Source organism: Amblyomma americanum, chromosome 1 (genome assembly GCF_052857255.1).
Source record: "Amblyomma americanum isolate KBUSLIRL-KWMA chromosome 1, ASM5285725v1, whole genome shotgun sequence".
Lineage (NCBI taxonomy): Eukaryota > Metazoa > Arthropoda > Arachnida > Ixodida > Ixodidae > Amblyomma > Amblyomma americanum.
In genome coordinates, this window is record NC_135497.1 from 168,290,569 (window position 1) to 168,312,668 (window position 22,100).

Consider the following 22,100-nt stretch of genomic DNA (forward strand, 5'->3'; position numbering starts at 1 on the left):
AAAGACTTGCGAAAACCAGAGACCTCATGGAAGCAAATGTCAGAGCAGCGCAGTCACTGTCTAAAGTGTACTACGATAAATCAGCATGCAACGCACCTTTCAACCTGGTGACCAGGGGATGTTGCTGCGTCCGTCAAAAAGGAACAAGCTTGAGGTGCAATGGGAAGGGCCAGCTAAGGTGGTGTACAAGCTTTCGGACACCAACTATGAGGTCAAATTTAAGAACAAACACAATCAGATAATCCACAGTAATTTGATGAAGCCTTATCTGCAGCGTCAGGCCATGGTTAACATGGCGCTGAACACGCCAGAGGAAGAGAGCTCAGACATACCTTATGTCATACATGAGGACGAGCAGGCAGCGAATGAGCTGCTAAATTCAATCGACAGAGAGCCACGTTCATCGGAAAATCAACGAGGAGACATGAAAAACGCCGTCCGCGACTTTGAGGCAGTGTTTTCAAACAAGCCAGGAAAAACAACCCTCGTCGAACACGACATTCAGCTATCCAGCGAACAGCCAATCAGGAGCAAACCGTACCGTGTCTCTCCAAGACAAAAAGAAATCATTGAGACAGAGATCCGCCATATGTGCGAACTTGGCGTCATAGTGCCCTGTGAAAGTGACAATACGTCACCAATCATTATTGTAGAGGTTCCAGGCAAGGATCCGAGACCTTGCGTGGACTACCAGAGACTGAATTCAATCACAGTGGACCAGACCTACCCCATTCCGAACATCGAGGAGAGGATTGAAACAGTCGCTAAATCAGACTATACATGCACACTGGATTTAGTTCGTGGTTACTGGCAAGTGCCACTCACTGAGCGCGCCAGCAGGTACGCATCATTCGTGTCCCCCGCGGGCACGTTTCGCCCTGTAATGTTGAGCTTCGGCTAGAAAAATGCTCCGTACTGTTTTTCAAAGTTAATGGACCAAGTGCTGCGGGCACTTGCAGATTTCGCTCTCCCCTACCTTGACGACGTGGCCGTTTTCTCACAAAACTGGGAGGAGCACATTGAACACCTGCGTATTGTGTTGAGCCGACTGCTTGAGGCTGGTTTAACGGTAAGGGCGGGAAAATGCCACCTGGGGTGCACCGAAGTGAACTATCTTGGGCACGTGGTTGGACGAGGCCAACGCCGACCTGCAGAACATAAAGTGGCTGCCGTGGTGGAGTACCGTCACCCAACCACAAAATCGGAACTCAGGGCTTTTCTTGGCCTAACAGGCTATTATCAGCATTACGTAAAGGGCTACTCTGATTTAGCCAGCCCCCTGACCAACGCGCTGAGAAAAAGTGAGCCTGCCAATCTCTCTTGGGACCAAAAGAAAGAGAAGGCATATCAGAGTCTGAAAACGGCCCTAAGCGAGCGCCCAATACTGGCTGCGCCAGATTTCTCGAAACACTTTATCATACAATGTGATGCCAGCGACCGCGGGTTAGGCGCTATTCTTTGCCAGGAAAGCGATGACAGGCACACACGGCCTGTCCTTTACTTCAGCCGCAAGCTCAGCACGCGGGAATAGGCGTATAGCACGTCTGAAAAAGAATGCGCATGCCTCGTTTGGGCGATACACAAACTGGCATGCTACGTCTCCGGGTCCCGTTTCACAGTAGAAACGGACCATTGCCCTTTGACTTGGCTGCACAATATGTCGCCCAAAAATGGTCGTCTACTGAAGTGGAGCCTGGCACTACTGCACCACAGCTTCGAGGTTCGCTACAAGAAAGTCAAGCTCCACACAAATGCCGACGGGCTAAGCCGAGCCTTTTAGCTAGAAAAGATTTTACAAAAGGGGATGTCCCCCAAATTTGTAGTTTTGGGGTTTATTTCATATTCTCTTCCTAATGGAGAGCGCATATCTCCCACTTTCTTCGCAGTAATGTTGCTCATAATCAGGTAACATACCTAGGAGTACGTTTCCTTATTTCGGCCAAGGATAAGTAAGAGCGAGTGGTGTAACGTACCTTGACTCTAGGTATTGGGGCGGGCAAAACTGAACGCCACGTCGGCCAAATTAAGTCACCTATTCCCGTACCGCATGCTTTCTAAGCACCAACCTGATTTCATTTAGCGAATTTTTTTCCTATCCAAGTGCGCATCGAGCGGAAGCACAGGCCTTGGACAGGTGCCCTGTCAATACTACTCGTCGGGAGACACCATGCGTTCATTCAGGCAAAACATTTGATCTCTTCAAGTTTTAGTTGAAGTTTTTTTGCTAAGTGCAGTTTTGGCCCTGAGTTCTGGTCTGGCGGGATGAGTGGGTTCTGTGAACCCTTTTGGCTAGCATTGCAGAGAATTTCCCAAAACGGCCATCTGACGAGGGGAAGCGATGCCGAGCTTCGGCACTGAAGCTCATCAGAAGACTCCCAAAGAGCATCTGGTTCCTGGCACGCCCAGTCAGCCGAGCTACGTGCGAGCAGTTCATCTTCCGGGCGCAATATCTGGCGGCGGGGGTGCTGTTGTGCTCGCGCTTCCTTCCTGCTGTGGAATTCGGCGAAGTGGGGCATGGGGAGGATTCCCTGAAGACCACCGCGAGGGTGGGTGAGCCCTCTTGGGGAGACGTGACTGCAGGACTGCCATAGGGAACGACGACAATAGCGTCCCCACGTATTCGAACAGGAATGCCGGAAGCAGCGACGATAGCGTCCCCATAGCGACGATAGCGTTCAACCGGAATGCCAGCGACGACCATACGCGTATTCGTTCCGGTCCTCGCCACGACGAAGTGCGATATCAGTGTGGTCCCCTTCAGTCACGCTGGATTTGAAAAATTGCCCGAGTGCCGCACCTGCGACAGAGCTTCCGCGTTCCGGTCACCAGTGCAAGCTCTTTCGACACCTGCAGGGAGACTGCCTGTATTCCTGTGTCATGGAGGTGCCCTCCGGACGCACGTGCGCGGCCACCTGGAAGCCGCGGGGACGACAACGTGACCGGGTCCTGTTCCCTTTCCCTCGACCGAGCTGCGAAGAAACATCAGGACCGCCCTGCCGTGCGTGGTACCATCAGTGCCATCGTGTGATTGGACATAATTCTTCGAACTGTATTCCCCAGCTAGGGATCTGGGGAATACGAAGAGTATTTAAGGAGCTGCTGGTTTGATGCCAGAGAGAGCCCCCTTCTTGAGAGGTATCAGAGACTCCCGACTCCTACGAAGCTCTCTTTACTGAGAAGCACTCTCAGTTGCCCGTGCTTGTACATAATGTAAAAAGTCCTTGTATAAAGTTTTCCAAACTTTCTTCCTCCGATCGTCCTCGTCTCTTCTCCGGCCCAGTCACGCTACCTGAATTCCAACAACTGGTGGCAGCGGTGGGATGCTGCTACCTGAATTCCAACAACTGAATGGCAGCTGTGGGACGTCCACGTGAAGTCACCGGCTCCAACGGACCTCGGCAGCTACGGGACTGACAGGCGTCAGCTATACCTTGGCAGGAAGAGTGCCCGATGTTTTCCGTTCATTTCGCCAGACCGTACTAGCAAAGGCAGATGCTAGGTACGGATTCCTGTTGTCTGGGAAATTGATTTAGGGAAACTGCTTTGTCCACTTCAAGCTAGGGATTTTGTTTAGTGGGCTTGCTAACGCATGGTGGAACTCACGATGGAGAAGTTAAAAGTGCAGGACCTGCTCGAAATTTGCCAGGAGCTGGGGATTTCGCTACGTTCTGCGAAAAGAAAAAAAGATATTCTCGAGGTTATGCGGCAGGAGGAGGTGACTACTGAGGAGGTCGACGAGGCTTGGGAAACGACTGTTGGACGCAAATAAGAGCAGAAAAGACGGGAGCTGTGCGAGCAGAAAGAAAAAGAAGAGCTTTGGCTGGCTCAAGAAAGACTGGAATTGTGCGAGTAGAAAGAAAAAGAAGAGCTTCGGTTGGCTCGATAGGCTAACAACAATAACAACAAGAGAGACGGGAGGTCCGTGAGGCAGAAGAAAAAGCGAGAGAACATGCTCGAAAAATGAGGGAGCTTGAAATCGCGTCGAACGGAGGGAATGTGGCGCGTCTTAGCCCTGTAGCTTCGGTAGAGGAGCAAGGCAGGCAGAGATTGCAGGATCTCGTCTCACCATACCGCGTGGGAGGCAATATTGCACTCCTTGTGGTAAATTTCGAACGTGCATGCGGGAAAGTGCACATCGACAAGAGCGCTTTGTCGGAGAAGTTATTCTGTTTGCGTCCACTGGCATAGGAGTGTGGGGGCTTTGGGGGTTTTTTCTTAAGTCGCCGACACATTATATTTGCTCACTTTACGGTTTTCCTTAGAATTCCCCCAGAAGACAGATTGAAAAAGTGCTGTCCGACACGTTGTTTCCTGCACAAATGTATTGGCAGCCTTACCTCACCTTTCTAGACAACAGCGGGTGCAACAGAACACGTCCAATCGGACGCAAAGACTTCCTTTTTAAACTTTACACGTCAACCTTACCTGCCAAAACGTGGCTTCGCAAAAAAGGTACTTTTGTGCCATAGTCTGTGAACTGTCGCTTGTCTCTGCAGCCATAACCTATTGATCCTTGTTTTGTGTCTTGTCGTGATGCCGTGTTTTTTTTTTTGGGGGGGGGGGGGAGGGGGGGCATTCTTCAACGGAGTCTGAAAAAGGGCATTGAGATTACACCCTATACTATAAGATTTTTGCCTAAAGTGGAAGGTTCTAAGGTTCAATTTAATCTTTTACTGCTCATGGGAGTGTTTAGCCTGTGGAAGAGCCGCATGACTGATCGCCACGCAGAGGCATCGAAGTCTCTGTTCAGAGAGCAGTGTGCTATGTGCGGGGGGTACATGCTGCGCAGGACCGACCTTCTCGATGCATGCGTGTGTCTCCCGGAATTTTGAGGTGCGGGCAAAGTGAGAGCAGGATGCTGGTGTGAATGTGTATGACGGGCTGAGGGATGCGACCTGGCTAAGTCGGGATTGAAGCCTGTAAGGGTGGGTCTACTTCCATGCAATGAGGAAAAAAGACCCATCGTGGCATATGTGTTGCGTGCCCGTCTAACACCCCGAGGACCTGGTTTCGAGCCGGAATGCCGGTGAATTTTTTTTTTTCGAATGGTCATTTTCGAGCGGACACGGTCTGATGACACTCTCCGGTGACAGGTCCTGTAGACGTCAGTCATGAGACAAGAAATGCTTTCGCATTGAATTATTGCATGACTCCTTCTTGATCACGGTTCATGATTTAAAGTTCTTAAGGAGGCCAGGATAAAACCCATTCCATTTCTCCTGCTCTAACGGGAGACGACTGGAAGTTTAAACTATTTCAAAACTTAAGTTGTTGCCTCAAGGAATTTCCGGGACGTATATTTGAGGAACTGCAGAATGTTCGTGGCCTGATGTACTATCATGATTCTTTTTCAAATGAATCGGCAGCCAACGTATTTACTATTCCCGTTTTCAGTAAGTGCGCCATCGAACCATAGTGCAAAGGATAGGTTTTTTTCCATGAGCACTGCAACGCCCACGGCCCAGTAAGAAAAAAATTGGTTTTTTCGTACTTATGGTGTCTCATACACGGTGAGTGAATAGGTTGCTAAGCACTAAAAGCATATTGTACGTAAAATACGTACATCTAACTGTCTAGTGATCCACACGCAGGTTTGATCCATCACGTTTCCAAGCCGTTGCGATCACTCGAGCGTTGACACGAGCGGAGTTCACTTGTAGGGACACCATTAAAAACGTGATCACAAAAATTCAGGTATTTTCGGTCCTTAGGCAGTCAATGTGCTTTTAAAGTGCTAAAATTTCCTGTAACTCATTTCATTAAAAAAAAGTCGAGCTCAGCTTGCAAGCTAAGGTAATTCACCAGCGAGAGGTAGCTGTATTACAGTTCTAAGCGGCTAAGCTTGGCTCAATGGGGCTTTCTCCTTTCAGTAACTGCAGGTGTCGCTTCTCGATTACAATAAAAAATACAAGCAATGCACAGTTCTGGTTGCGACCACAACATTTTTTTAATCGCTTTCCACAATGCAATGTTACTTTGAGGTCGCTGAAATGAGTGTATCGATGCACTCCATGCCAAGCACAACGGTGCAACTATGCTGAAACGCTAGGTTAATTCCTGTCTCTCACGGTGTCATTGGCTAAGGCTGCATTCGAAAGTAGCTGCAGTCCCAAATCATGAATTTCTTTGATGAACTGCCTGTAGGTAGCTCCTACACACTGAACAGAAATGAGTAAAAAGGAAGTAAAATGTCTCTGGCGAACTCCCTGTTTAGTGGTGCGTCCTTGGGACATGCCCATAAAATATATGATTAATCGGCCTTTTGGCCATAGTTTACATATGGGGGAGTATGAGCCGGAAACATGGCCGCATATAGCGCCGGGTTAGGGAGCGATCCCCATTCAAGTTGCCTCGATACGATTTATTACACTTCGCTTACGGACTTGTGTCCCGGAGCGTAGCGGGTCTGAGCTACAGAGGGTAGGATATTGAAATTCTCAGATATAAAACCATGCGGTCCTCAGCGAAGAGGGAAGACGTTGATCCCTTGCGTGATCCGTTAATTCTCGGGCTGTACTGTGGGCAGCCTCGTAATCAGGGCGTAAGGAGGTGCGCATGTGCACCCATATGAATTGCATAGTCCGCGTGCGCTGCTGGAGAAAGCGGTTAAGAGACAGCGATGGCTAATACCCGTCCCTTGGCGTAGTAACGAATGGCTGATCCTGAAAGGAAAGAATACTCAAGGCTGAAAGATGGAAATGGGATGAAGGACGGCAGGGGTCGGAGGAGAGCCGTTGGTTAAGATAAGCGAATGGGACTGTCGCCGAGCAAAGACGGGCCCGCAGCCGATCATTCTAAGTGTTGCCAGTCTCTTAACTGCCAGTGTTTAACTGCCATCAACTTCAGTCTGCGTGCAATGTATCCAGAACACTCTGCTATCGCACTGCCCTCTTAAGACGACTTCAGCGGCCCCATAATTCAGCTTAAAAGAAGATTGAAAACAAATAGAAGTGCACCACTATAGATGGAGTACCGCGCTTTAAGCGAAAAGAGACCACTCTCCGCTAAAACGGAGCTTTTATAAGCTAGAAAAAAAAAAAACGAAATATAGGTTCTTTTCGGTAACGGCGTCACGAGTTCGAATCGAATCTTGGCGTCTTCGCACTTGGCTGTCTCTTTCCACTAGGACACGCGAGCCGGTGAAGAAAAAAAACCCAAACCGACGCAAAAAAACTGTGCAACGGTGTGGCCCACAGAGAGGCGCTTGATTTATATGAACTATAGGAGCCACGCGCTGCGCTTGCTAACGCGAAGGCGGCGATGTTTTGCCGAGTTAATCTGCGCGCTACTGACGCGCCGAGTTTAACGCAATCCGTTTATGAAGCGTAAGAGAAAAGGACGAACAACTTGGATGGTAACATTGGATTACACTATCTCTCATATTGCGTACTGCTTTCAACTTCTTCCGTGTAGATATGGGCTTGAGCGCAGCTCTGAATGCTGGAAAAATATAACTGGATGGCCGAGAGACGGAGCGATTGCCAGCGGTGAATGGTCAAGCACATACAACGCGCGTCTCATTCTCTGGGTTTTTCCAACCAAACCAATCTTTTTTTTTTCCTGATATTTTCATGCAGAAGTATGGTACGGCGGACACGCGGGATTCATGCACCGTAGGTACCCTATAAATAGATTAGATTACAGCACAGCAAAATTACCGCTCAAAAAAAATTCTGGGGCCGTATTACGTACCGCTCTCAGTACTAAAATGCTCACTATGCCCCGCTCCTATTGGTAGGCCTTGGCCGGCGGATATATGAATTTTTCGTCACCGGTGGCTTCTATTCACGTAGTGACCACTGCTGCAGTGATGACGTTGCACACTTAATTATGTGGGCTGAATTTGACTGCAACTTGCAAGCGAAAAACCTAGCCCCTAGTACGCCCACAATCTTTGCGAGGAAAAATGGCGGAAAACGTAGCAGCGTACTGCGGCGGCGCGAGTAACGAGGAGAGTCCGTGAAGACGTTTTGGCTTGTCGGTCGAGTTGTTTCGACGCGAGTTTCGCTTGGAGAAGGACACTGCACGGCGGTCGTGTCAAGTAATTGGCGATGAACTGGCAGGTTCGTGAGCAAATGCGCTGTCAGTGGAGCGGCATGCCTTCTGTGCGCGTTTCGCTTTTTCGCCACAGGCTGATTTCAAAGCGCGTCGGGATAGCGCAATTGACCGACGGTGAGCAAATGTGTGCGGCTGGTAGCCGAAGCCATCGTGAAGGTTGAGACGCGGAACGGGTCGGCTCGCTTTCCGGCGAGCCCCAAGAGAAGGCGGAAGCGAAGCAGGGCTTCCATCGCCACGGCAGCATCCCCGACGTTGTTGGGTGTGTCGATGACACACTAATCGCTATCAAGGCACCGCGGGGCAATGCTGCACACAGGGCAGCCTTCTGCATCCGCAAGGGCTATTACGCCTTGAGCTGCATGATAATGAGGACACTTTGTCCTCTGCTGTTTTTGACTGCATGTGTTCGGCTCGAGGTCCGGGCTGCGACAGCGGAAGTTTATGCCTAAACCTGTGTTGTATCTGTTTTCTTTCAAGTCTGGAGACTCCAACCTTCGAATCCTGGCCGTAGACCCCCGCTGCCTCGGCTCGTGCAACAACGCGTTCGTCTGGCGCTAGTCGTGGCTGTGGTGTGAGGTGGTGAGATGCATGTTGGAGGAAAATGAAAACTGATTTTAGAGGAAAGGAAATGACGCAGCAACTTTCTCACCTATCTCAGCAGACACCAGAACCACACTGTAAGGGAGGAATAAAGGAGGGAGTGAAAGAATAAAGGAAGAAAGAGTTTCCATAGTGGAGGTGTCGAGAACGAATCCGACCACCTGGGGATCTTTAAGGTGCACTGACATCGCACAGCACACAGGCCCTTTTGCGTTTCGCCACCATCCAAACGCGGTCGCCGCGGTCGGGTTCGACCTCATGTACACTGGCTCAGTAGACGAGTGCTTTAACAACAGAACCACCGCGGCAGGTGCCTCTTGGAGGACGGAGAGTTTCTTCGGGGTAAGCAGTAAGAAAGCCGTCTCGATTACATGTATCAAGCTACAGTGGTCCGCATGCACTGAAGCTACCAGAATGGGGCATGCTCGTTGCACTTAGGATTACGCATTGCGATACAATACATACGCCTTGTGCGAGTTGCCCCTGTGTTGTTACTGAATGCAGCAGAAACACAAAGGCACATAAAGCATTGTTGAAATGCATAGTATTGCAGGCTTAAACAAAGCCATTAGGCTTTTGTACGACACTTGTGGTGTGTTGGAAATAGCAGTGAATCGTTGTCATCAATACGTGCTTCCAAAGGCGTCCTTTGAGGGGTGTTTGCCTCAACATCTGTCTTGCATAGGTTTCGGACGCTCCATTACAAGCCGGAACGAGTGGCTGTCATCATGGCAGCATGTGCAGCGCTGCACAACCTCTGCTTGGAGGCCCCTACATCAGTGGATGACGAGGATGCCCCCTGCCCAAAAGACAATGACCCGCCTCATCTAACTCCGGGGAAAAGTCGTGCGTGCACATGTTATCAGCCAGCTGTGGAGAAAGCGTCTCCAGCAGCGACTGGTACGGTTGCGAAGGCTATAACGTAAGCAATGAACTAGCCGGCCAAATCTTCGCAGCCAAGGCAGTGTCCAGCCAATGCTTGTGTGTATGTCGTGGTTGTTTTGGCTACAGCTAAAGAAGTGGTAGCCTTTTTTTTTGCTTCTTCTTCGTGGTGTGTGTCTGGAAGCCTGCAGTGTGGCAAAGAAGCAAGGGTGCACACCAGCTGCCACATCACTGACAGTGTATTTACCGTACATCATAGTTCGCCACACAGCCACTTCAGTCTCCTTCTCCACTCAAAACTCGAGCCGAAACAACTCGTGTAGTAAGCCAAAAGCATCTTCATGCACCCTCCTATGCCGTTGCGCTTGTGGACCCACCTGCCCCTCCACTGCCGTCATCTTGCAGCCTGCCTGTGCTGTGTGGAGAGCCACCTGTCCTCGCTGTTTGCATGCCAAAGCACGTGAATAAATAGTGTAATGTTGAAGCAAGGCAGGCAATGTTCGATCAAATCAGAAAGTACCACTGAAGGTTTATTTAGTGCACACCACTAATTGTTTTACTGCATACTGCACCATTTCACACAGGTGGTCACAGGAGCACAGGCATTAGCAAAACAGATTGCATGCCATAACATAGACAATAATTCCATACGTCTTGTCAAGTGCAACAGAAATTGTCATGGAGACATGATAAAAAAAGATTGCAAGACTACAAGCTCAACTGGTAATTATCACAGCTTCTGCACAGCTTGTGCAGGCAATAAGCCCACTTTTGCAGTAAGTGCACAAACATGGTACACAAGCAGAGCAATGTTCAGTAAGCACTACATAATAGATTTTACATGACTACAAAACCTTTAACATGTACACAAGCATTAATATAGATGATGTAGCCAAATTTTTGTTATTTATGCAGACGACATGACATTACTATTTTCTGCCCCTTTGCCCAATCAACTAGTTAACCAGGCAAACAGAGCCCTCGTAAGTATTGAAGAATGGCAGGCTTGTGCGAATCTTTGCACGTTTCGAACATCGAAGCGAATAATGTGGTATTAGATTCGGGCTTCGAATCGAATAGCAGTGTTCGGAAATCTCGAATATTTTCGAAGTGTTTCGAAGTTTGAGTCTTTAGGAACAGTGCCCTTATATAGGGCTATGACAGAGTTGTAATTGTTAAATATACTGAAAGTGGCGATCGGCGACATGTAGAATTGCGCCAATGAGTACTTGAAACAAGACTTTTACACTGTGATCCTTAATCAAACTTGAGCAGCCGTGTGCTTTATAGAATATTAGTCCCTCGTGGTAGCACTGGACTAATGTCAAAAGATATAGACTGCAAGTTCAGGAAATGTAACCGAAATTAGTCGTCAGTGCATCTTCTATGCAAACAACATGTGAAGTTCGTGGCGGCACCATTGCACTGCGTCACTGCGATCAGGTAGACTGGGCTCCTAGAGCACACTTGCCCTAAATGAGAAAATCGACTCCAAATTGTCATTTCGCAGGGTTCGCGACCATTCCGGAATCACAGCTCGTAAATCAGCTCAAATATATGCACAACATTCATAAGCACTCCGTAGAGGATGCGGCAACGCAAAGCGAAGACCACCCAGAAAACTCCCTGGCCGCAGCCATGGATTGGATTGGATTGGCCATATTGGTGATTTTTTCTGGCTGCTTTTTAGACGGTTTGGCGTTGTGGCTATTATTGGGCTATACGCTCCCAGAAAACCTGATTGGTAAACGAAACTTGTTTCAAGGAGTGCTCTACGTTTGCTTTGCTGTTGATGGAGTTTTTTTTAAGCAAAAGCTTCACTATGCTTTGTTTTCAAGAGGGCAGCGTCACTGATCTCCACTAGGTGGCTGGATGCCGCATTCCTTCTTTCCGAAGTGGGCGCAAGGTGGTTAGAGTACCCTAGCGCAAGTGAAGCCATCGGAAGTTCAGTGGCATGTCCTGGAAGTTCGGCATCTGCAGTGTATTTCAATGTAAAAAGTCTGGTCTTTCGCCCTTCCATTCTCAGTTTTTCGCGTTGTTTTCATGTAACGTCTACTGTAATATCAAAGGAATAAGCAAGCTCAATGCAAGAAATGTGTGCATTGTTTCGGGAACCCTGTAATTTCAGAGAAACTGAAAATAACAGGCATGCCACTCCGCACCATCTGGCAACACTGCATGGTTGTCGCTGTGGGAACGTTGAGTGTTAGTTCTGCTGCGCGTGAGCGTGGTTAGTGAGTTCTGTTGTGTTAATTCTGCCGATTTTTTTAAACAGGTGCGAGTACGATGAAACCATGGATGAGCTGCTTCCTAAGATGTGCCGGAGCGCGATCTGGGGTTTTTTTTAGCGTGGACCGAAAGACTCGAAGTGTTGCACGTGCAAGATGAACCTGAAGACGCCGAGCGGCACTACCACAACTCTGATAAATCACTTGAAGCATCATCCACAACAATTCAAGCAGTTTGAAAAGATGCGCAGTGCCCAGAGTGGCAAAAAGGCACGAGATATGAACAAGCTTGAAGCAAGTGTTCTGGTACCTGGACCTTTCAGGGCATTGCTCAAAAGTGACAGCGCTCGAGCCAGGTTGCTAACAAAGAAAAAGGCATTGTTCCTTGCTACCGGCCTTCATCCATACTCAGTTGTAGAAGAGCTAGGGTTCGTAGCAATAATGCAAGCTGCTGCTCCCGAGTACCAGCTACCGTCCAGGACTACGTTTTCCCGGAGTGTTGTGCCGGAACTATACTCTAAGGAAGTGGAGCAAATAAAAGGCGAACTTCGGCACCATTTTCAGAATGGAGTTCAGTGTTATTCGTTGACAACGGACAGCTGGACGTCAAGGGCAGGAGACAGCTATATTTCGTTGACGTGCCACATGCTGAATGACAACTTCGAACCTCACAATTTCAACCTTTCCTGCAAGCACATGCCTCAAGGCCACACAGCTGAAAACTTGAAAAATGCTCTGCTAGAGCTTGCTGCTGAATGGGATCTACCGCAGGATATTCCGGTTTATACTGTAACTGACAATGGGCGGAATTTTGTTTCTGCGGTGACGCGGACACCGTGGCATGGACTTCAATGCTTTGGACATACACTGCAGTTGTGCATCAATGACGCTAAGAAGCAAACGCCCCACTTCGAGGTGCTTTGCACCAAGGCACGAGCAATAGTCGGACATTACAAGAGGAGTGCTGTTGCAAGAACACGCCTCAAGGATGTGCAAGCCAGCATGGGAATAGAACCCCTGGAGGTCATTCAAGACGTTCCCACACGGTGGAACAGCGAGTATGAGATGATGGTACGGCTCCTGAAGCTGCGCTCGGCAATTTCCTTGGACTTGTCGGAACAAGACACGAATGATAATTTGTCGTCAACCGGGTAGCGCCTAATGGCTGCAGTAACATCAGTGTTGAAATGTGTAGAGGAAGCCACTAGGGAAAGCTGCTCAGAGAAGCACCCGACCCTCTCACTAGTTGTGCCACTAATACATTGCATGCAACTCCTGTTGGCATAGAAGCAGCATGGTGGTGGCGAAGATTCCATATTTGCGGGAAACATGCTCCAGAACATGAAGTCCCGCTTTGTGGATATAAAAATGCAAATCCCATATGCTTTGAGCAAAGTGTTAGATCCTCGATTCAAGTCAGTGTTCTACAGTCATGCTAGTGAGGCACAGTGGCTGAAGAGTCAGGTGTGTTTGGCATTGGAGAAATGTCTTCCACTGAAAGCAGACATGGATTCCAGCATTACTGCGTCTGCACCAACTACCGACAGTGATGTGTCGAGCGTTTTTGGAGCTTTGGCCTCGACCAGCACTGTGAGCACTGCATCAAGACGGCCACTGCTAGAGTTAGAGGACTACCTGCACTCACCGCTGAGGCCTAGAGCAGAAAATCCTTACCTCTGGTGGAGGACCAGTGGCAAGGACACCTTTCCACAGTTGGCAAAGGTTGCTCAATTATACACTGGGATACCAGCAACACAGGTGTCCAGTTAAAGGCTATTTTCAGCGTCTGGAAATGTTATCACGAGAAGGAGGGAGCTCCTGCTTCCTGAACATGTGGAGCAGTTGGTGTTTCTGCACAGCAACATGCTGTGAGCATCCCGGCCAGAGAGCATGCAGAAGTGCCAATAAATATTCTAGACTATTCCAGATCCTTGTACTAGTTGTGCTTTTCTTTCATTCAGTTACCTTGTGAATTCTAGAAACTACGAGCTCCAGTGTAAATATTTTTTTTACAGCTGTGTTTTCATTCGCAAACCATTCGCTTCGCTTCGAAAATATTCGTACAGAATGACTATTCGCTTCGTATTCCCTTCGAACTTGAAATTCACTATTCGCACATACCTAAAGCATGGTCTAAATGAAACAAGTTCAATATATATGCTAATAAAACAAAAGCTATTTCCTTTCATCCAAAAAATAGGAACGTATTCACCGATGAAGATATCTGCCATAATAATATATAGAAGTTGTAAGCTCATTTAAAATACTTGGTGTCGTCTGCATGGAACAGATATCATGTGATGCTCAAGTGGATCACGTTATACAGAAGTTGTCATGACTCGTTAGCTTGACTAATATAAACAAACATACCTTCCCTACCAAGGTTATAACTCTGTTACACCAAGCATTGTTCTACTCGCACATAAAATATTGTCACTTTGCCAGGGAAACGACAACCCTAAGTAACATGCATAAAATATATGGAGTGCAGAAGAAAATGCTAAGAAATATTTCCAATGCTCCTTATGACCATCCGTCTCTTCCGCCCTTTCAGAAACATAACATAATGGCCATATATGATATGTACGCTTACTGCTTAGCTTTAGCCTATAAGAAGGAAATTAAAAACAATGTTGATTTTTTTAATTAACTGGCTTCCTTACAGAGAAAAGTTGCACATTATCCTGCCAGCACCACCACATATATGGAATAAAGTGTTATGTTGCACAATTTATGACAAACATGGCATTCATCTCCAGCAAGCAATGAAAGCTGATATCAGATTAGTTTTATTGGTGGCTGAACCTGTTTCCTGATATTTTCTAGATATGTTCTAGTAGGAAATGTTTTTGTTCATTTTATTTGCTGTCATTGTGATTCTTCATTCATTTCTCTTCACCTAAAACCTGCATTTTGTAATCTAAAAAGTGGCATTTATATTGTTGCATTTCCTTATTTTCAGAGTGCAAAAGTTTGACATGAGTTCAAAGCTTTGAAGTTTCCCTTTGTCTCATTGTTTTGCGGCTAGTGGGAAACAAAATCGGTCATCTTTTATCTTTTTTTCTTGCATAAATGGTGACCACTTTTTTTGAAGAACCAAATTTCTGCGCATGTTTAGGGCAAATGTCCTCACTTTCGTTGGTGAATCTCGAGCTGATAATCCATGATAATAATGGGTTGTCGAGTGAACTTTTATTTTCTGCACATGGTACACTGTTCTTCTGATGCCTCTTTCTCACTTTTTTATTATTGATTGGGGGGGGAGCCACGTCAAGCCAAGTGCCAAGTTTTTCTCCCTACCTCCACCATCACTATGATGAAAAGTAAAAATAAAATATTACTATTACATTACAAATGGCCATTATCACTGCATATGATGAACAGTGCAGCAGTTTCGATGCAAATGGTGCATCACAAAGCATATCGCACTTAATGCAAGTCGCATTGCTCACAATGAATGCAGCATTAGCAATGAGTCCTCATACATATATAGAGACGTGTAAACATCACAGTTACATCAGTTAGGTGGTATGCGTGTAGAGGTTTTTCATGAACAGCAAAACATGGAGCACAGTCATGCCGAGCCGTACAAAACATGCAGCTTGCTACAATGCAGGCAATACTGCATGAAAAGTCCCGTTGCAGCAACTCAATGGTTAGGCCATTAACGCTTCTGCATCTTGCAGAAGTAAAACAGTACCATCAGAAAAAAGCAGATACAGATTTACTAGATATCATAAATCAGCGTCTTGCAAAATTTAAAAAGGCACCATTACAATTATGCAAAAACAACTTGACTAGAGAATATCACATGCCTTCTGCGTCACACACTGACTAGAGAATATCACACGCCTTCTGCATCTTGCAGAAGGTAAAGAGGCACCATTGAAAAAATACACAGAGGCCGACTAGATATTGTCAAAGACCTTCTGCAAAGACACCATAAGAAAAAAACCACACCTTCTGCGTCTTGCAAAAGGCTGTAAAAAAGTGCCAGCAAACAAGATTTAAAAACAATAAAAAAAACTTAAGTTGATGGCGGCTGTCGCTGGTTTTGCAGCTGCACCATTATGAAAGAGATGGACAGTACGAGCTGCTCGTGCAGGCTCGCCGATTCCCTTCTCGCATCACGCACTGTTGTTGCAAGGTCTGACATAGTGGCTGTTAGCCACCTTCTGTCTGCAGCAGCCTCGTTGAGGTGCTGCACATACTAGAAAGTTCAATAGCAAATCTTTGCTCCCAATACATTTAAAGCTCATTTCACTTTCATGTTATAGATTACCTACTGGAATATACTGGGCCACATCCCACAAGAGACGGCCATAGTGAGGTTAAGCACAGGTTTGGAACGGTGGACGTAGGAACATTATGTTGCATGCAGCTGCTTCTGTTGCACAAGATGTGGTGCATCCTGTCAGCCCATACCTCCAGGAGGCATGTCTGAAAATTCGGCATCCTGCCCGTTGTGTGCTTTAGCGATGTCTGCTGTGCATCTTGTCTCCTTAAGCAGCTCGTCCACCTCCTCGTCCTGCTACTTCCTCCACCGCAATGGACGGCCTGGAACTGCCTGCCGATGCGGGTGGTGCAGTGGGCTGCTGCTGGTGGGTGCCTGTCAGAGCGCAAACAGACTGAATGTACACTTGTCATACGACACAGCACGATGTGCAATAAGCAAACTGTTTGCTGCAACGTCTTAGGGGAGCAGCAGTACATAAAAGCAGTTGCAGTCAATCATATGACAAATGCAGCATTGTTTCAGTAAGCTCAAAGTGCACGTCAGCCTTGTCACAGCTCCTACTGTAAGAGGGAAAAAGCTTGCACAACGTGTCAATATGCCGGATCTGAAGGAAACTTTTTGTGGACATAGTAAAACAACTGTGACTCTATGGCGCTCCTGCAAGTAAAACAACTGTGACTCTATGGCGCTCCTGCAAATGCTATTTATAAGAAGCACTTTGAAAAGAGGGTAATGTGGAGCCTGCATACTGGCAGGTCAACGCACTGGCAGGTCAACGCACTGGCAGTGCCAGCATGCCGCCGATGCTGCTGCAGCTCGTGCACCAGCAGTTCAGCAGATATCTCCCCCATCTCCTCCAGCCAGGATGTTTCACTGGCGTCGTCTACATGAAATCATTACACAAGACACAACTGCACAGTAGACAGTTTCAGCAAAGTGTAAAATGTGTGGTTAGTCGGTACTGTGGCTGAAGGCGAAAAATCACTACCAGAAAAGGAAGGTAAAGAAGCTGAGGTGGCATTTGCAATCTCCAGTTTACGCACTACTACACCTTCCAAAATTAGCAAAACTGCAGATGAGGTCATCAGCAGTGTACACAAGCTGTAAGACATACACATAAAATGGTTTGAAATGCAGTTCACTTACCAGTTGCAGACTGGCCTCCCTCTGCAGGCTGCTTGTCCCTGGCTCGCTGCCCACTGAAACTCTGACAGGAAGAGAGGTGTGCTGGGCTGCTACTGCAAGAAGGCACAGTGCCTCACGTTCAAACATGAATGTCTCTTTCATCACAGGGTTGCATTGCTTACAGCACATGGCCCTGAGGTTCGGTCAAGAATCCTTCATCACCACCAAGTTGCAAACTTTGGAACTGTCTGTAACATCACAGCAGTTGACTAACGACCGTGGTCATACCTGTGGAGATGGGGGGAGGGGCTACAACCTGCTCAAAATAAGATAAGGCTGCCCCCTTTCGCGCGCCTTGCGAGTTTGGTCCGAAGGCTGTAGTCTAAAAAAATAAATGTTATCAGCAGTGTGCCGCGCTGCATGAAATTCTGGCATATATGGGTGAACTTGTAACTGCTCAAAACATTTATTTTGTTGGATCAGCGGTTCTCGCACGAAACTCGCAAAGCGCGCGAGCTGCAGATGCTTAGCGCGTTATTTCGGGTTCCCGCGATAAGAAAACTGCAACGCGCTGCCTGTGCGTGCGTGGCCGTCTCGGCGAGCAAAACGCAGACAAACGCCCCCCTAACGGGTGTGCCTATGACTGTGCCGTCTACGCGGCGACCGGGCAGAGGCGAAAAAGCGAAGCTGCCCCCAAGCTATCGCTAGCCGCCGTGAACGTGCAGAGAGCACTATCTCGCACCCGATCACTATCGTTTCGCGGCACTGACTCCAGTGCAAGACACGGTTTCCATCTTTCGTGTTGTCTTGTGGGCTCCTGTACATGACACGAATGGCGCCAATGTTCAGCCGACTTTACTGCCAGGCCCTTTGTATTTCAGGCGGCGGCAATCTCCTCCCAAAGCTTTCGCCTGCGAGCCGCCGTGTACTCGGGCGAGAGCTCTGACGAGGCCCGTGCCAAGGGCGGATGCTCTTCGAGATATTCGGTGAGCAACCGCTCTATCCGTCGCCTATTGGTGGTGTTGCCATTTCAAATGATAACAGTATTTCATCCCGATTCCCTAGGCGATTTCTCGGTATCGGCCAAGGAAATTTATTCTATAGAAAGGGAATAAATATTCGGGAATCTACAACACTGTTCATTCACTTGCACGTACGTGCGCTGCATTAGAACAACTAGTAGAGTTATTAAAGAGCAAAGACGAGCGAGATGGTTTAAACTGTGCACCTGAAAGTTTTCCTCGAACTCGTTCTTTCCCACGGCCGAATTCGCTCAGTTTTCTCATCGATAGGGAGCGACCGCGGACAGCAAACTTACCTCAACAAGTCGTCTTCGTCGAATTTCGTGCCAAGAGCTCCTTGCGAGCTCATTCTTGCGCACCTACAGTCTTCACTGCATTCAATCAGATTTTTCTGCGCTTAAGCCATCGGCACAACACTTTGATTTTAGTCGACACGAAAAAAAGGAGGAACTCGTCGTGGAATCAGCTGTTTTCTTGCTTGTCGCCATGCTCTCGCTTTACACTATCAGCGCGCCCTCATGGCAACAAAATGTACCCTACAGCAAATTTAATTGCAAACCTGAGAGCTCCTCTCATTTTCCGTCCGGGTTTTAAGTTTGCAACACACTTTTTTGGCAAAATAGAACGTTATTATTTTAATTCATTGCGCTGCTGCTTTTCTTTTTTAAGATGACATGTTCACGCCGCTGTCAGCGCACCTTCGCCGCAACAAAAGTACTTGCAAGAGCGAATTTAATTTCAAAACTGAGAACGCTTCTTGTTTTCATTATTATTTTTGAGGTCGAAACAGTTTTTTGACAAAATAAAAGATTTCTAATTTTATTCGCGACAGCTTCACAACAAAACGTTAGCATATGGCCCCTTGTACAAATAAATGCTTCTGGGGTGGAGCCTTGCTGGTGTGTGACTGATTACCTGATCCGTCAGAAGTGCTCTCAAACACTGTTTAGTGATTTTGACGTCACGCTTACAAACTTGCGGTACTTAATATGGCCCCAGAAAACTAGAAATTGGTTTTTGGGGAAAGGAAATGGCGCAGTATCGGTCTCACACATCGGCGGACGCCTGAATCGCGCCGTAAGGGATGAGATAAATGAGGTACTAAGAGAAGAAAGGAAGAAAGCGGTGCCGTAGTGGAGGGCCCTCCGGAATAATTTCGACCACCTGCGGATCATTGACATGTACTGACATCGCATAGCACGCGGGCGGATTTGCGTTTCGCCTCCACCGAAACGCGGCCACCGCGGTCGGGTTCGAACCCGTGTACTCCGAATATGGCCCCAGCTGTTTTTCTTTTTCTGCCTGTCATGTTCGCGATGAATGACTTTGAGGATGAATTGATAAGGCTGAATCCTTCAAGTTGGGCAGCAGTTCACGCCACCTAGCCAACGCTTTTCCGCTGTCAGCGCATACCCGCACGGGAGCAGAAGTGACTGAATAGCAAACTTAAATGCAAAACTGAGGGTACTTCTTGTTTTCCTGGGCGTTGTTGAGTTTTAAATACAGTTTTTAAACAAAATAAAGCATCACTCATTTTATACACTGCGTATTTACTGCAAAACGTTAGCCTAAGGTTCCTTGTCGTGAAAATAAATGCTACCGGAGCGGAGCCAGCGCAGAGTTCCTGCAAATAGGCTGATTCCACTGTCAGAATCTCGTGTTGTCATTTTACCGCGACAGTGTTAAGGCGCTCGTGTCGCAGAAAAGCACGTGTCGTCGGCGGCGTTGGCCATGAGCGAAAAATGGCTCATCTCAGTGGACACCTGAACCGCGCAGTACGGGAGCCAGCGAGAATTGTGAGACAGGCGCCATTTCCTTTCCTTAACACCACTTTTCATTTCATTTTCCTTCCCTTACAGCCCGGTTCGTGTGTCCACCGAGGTATGTGAAACAGGCGTCCTTTCCTTAAATTGTCCAACCGGCCACGCGTCCCGCCGAACGGGCGATGGCGCTCTTTGCACTCCTTGGCATCGCTGCAACATGCTGTCGCGTCAAATTCTAAGCTTAAGTGTCCGCCATATTTTTTTGCGTCACGCTCGCAAAACAGAAATATATTGAGAGCGCTCCGGAATTCGGCCCCAGATCATGTTAGAAGTCGAGATGGCAGTTCCCCTTTCAATTATTTTGTTTGTATTCATGAAATTGTTGCCGCGCAAAATTATCACCACAATAGTGCTAACAGCCCTCGATATTTTAAAAGGCTTGCCTTCCAGTTTAGGTAGCACGATTGTTGGTAGTGCAGTGTACGAAGCGGAGAAGGAGGTCGGACAAATTAGAGACTAGCAGCGCACGCGTACAAGGTGTATCGTGGTTCGCATGTGTATTCTTCTCTCATCAGTGTTCAATGCCTTCTTGTGCATTGATGACCTCATGCAACCTTAGCAATCGCGCCAAGCTAAATTTTTAATAGATGCAGACTTCTTGCGTTAGTAGGGAGATTGTTCAGGTCAGTGGGTAAATCACACGAGGTTCCATAGCGCAAAAGCAGGGACACGACAGAACACGAGTGCATTAAAGACGTCCCCTAGATATTCTGTTCGGCTTATGAGTTTTTTTTATGGGGGTTGAACGTCCCGAAGCTTCTCAGGCTATGAGGGACCCCGTAGTAAAGGGCCGAGTAAATTTCGGCCACCTCGGGCTCTTTAACGTGCACTCACATCGCACATTACACGGCATCTAGAATTCGACCAGCACGGCCGGGACTGAACCCGTGTCTTCGGGGCAGCAGCCGAGCGCAATAAACCATTGTGCCACCGCGGCGGCTTGCCATTGGCATTCAGAGAGACTAGTTACTGGACAAATCCTGTATTTATTCGAAAAACAGTGCTCCAGTAAATATCAGCAACTAATTGAAGAAAAAAATCTGCGTCAATAAAATTATGTCAACAAATTAAGCGAAAACTTGAGAAATTCAGATAACGTTAACACGATTAGATCACAGAGAATGAAATAGTTTATAATCCGGAAGCACATGCAACGTCCAATGATTGTGCACGACGCCAAGTCCAGGAAGCCTACCATGGGCGCAGGTCTTGACGCACCCGCAACTACCTTTGCTCTTGAAGAGCAGGTGGCCGCCTATCTTCAGCTTCAAGTACATAATCACGCCAGTGGCACAGGTGGGCGCAAAACTGGCCTGTGCTCGAACCCCAGCGCTTGCCTCTTCTTTGCGGCCCATCAAAGGCGTTCGAACTCCTTCACCTGTGTGGCTTCCTGCAGCCTACCCGCAAGCGACTCGGACGCCATTCTAGCCGTCGAAGGGGACGGCCTTATACCACAGGGGACGCGGCACGACAGAACCGAGCACTGGTGGTACTTGCGGAGCGGACCTAAAAGCATCAAGGTCTATGGCGGGGCGGAGTCCTCGAGAGCCAGCATGGAAGAGAACCAGGCGGAGGTCGACGAGGTGTTCCGCTTCTTCGGAGACCTGGAGGAAACCACGGGCACCAGATTCATCCACAGCGGGGTCTCTCGCAAGACGGTTGACTCGAGCAGCAGCGTGTCCGGCAGCCAGAAGCACGAGGCGGCTACCTTCACCGCGTTGGCGGTAAGGACGGCGCGGACGCAGGCGTCCACCACGGCGTGCGAGGCGGCGGCTGGGGCTATGACCGACCCGCTTGCCACGTTGACCAGCGCGGCCATTGTCAGGTGCAGTCACCTCGCACCGATGGAGAATGGCGAGAAGGTTGGTCTGCGCAAGACAGAAACGGCGTTTAGACGACTGGGCGGAGAGCACAACGTATTCTATTATGTCGATGAGATGAACGCAAGCCACAACCGCGCGAAGAGTGCACGTAGAACGTACCTTGACAAGTGGCCGCTCACTCCTTGGCTGCGAGGCTTGAAGCATGAAGGAGTGGTTCCACTGTGGCTGTTGCAACTCGAAGCTGTAGGCGCGATGCGGCTTCATCGGGGAAGGGCACACAGCAACAGCTCCCAGAAGAACGC

The 22,100-nt window shown here is 48.1% G+C and overlaps 1 protein-coding gene across 8 annotated transcripts in view; it reads right to left on the reverse strand.

Moving 5' to 3' along the window:
* LOC144114153 (uncharacterized) overlaps positions 1-18,829 on the reverse strand; it is a 104,128-nt gene extending 85,299 nt beyond the window's left edge. For 2 of the 8 annotated variants that reach the window (XR_013310961.1, XR_013310962.1), the window contains exons 1-3: positions 18,449-18,804; positions 17,152-17,243; positions 16,194-16,377 (exon numbers count right to left, since the gene is read on the reverse strand). Coding sequence is in view for 2 of the 8 variants with exons in the window: in XM_077647705.1 (XP_077503831.1) it covers positions 16,271-16,377; positions 17,152-17,243; positions 18,449-18,501 (252 nt within the window). In the remaining 6 variants the exon portion in view is untranslated. The other 6 variants (XR_013310959.1, XR_013310958.1, XR_013310960.1 and 3 more) reach the window with 5 other exon arrangements.
* Positions 18,830-22,100: the final 3,271 nt, after the last annotated feature.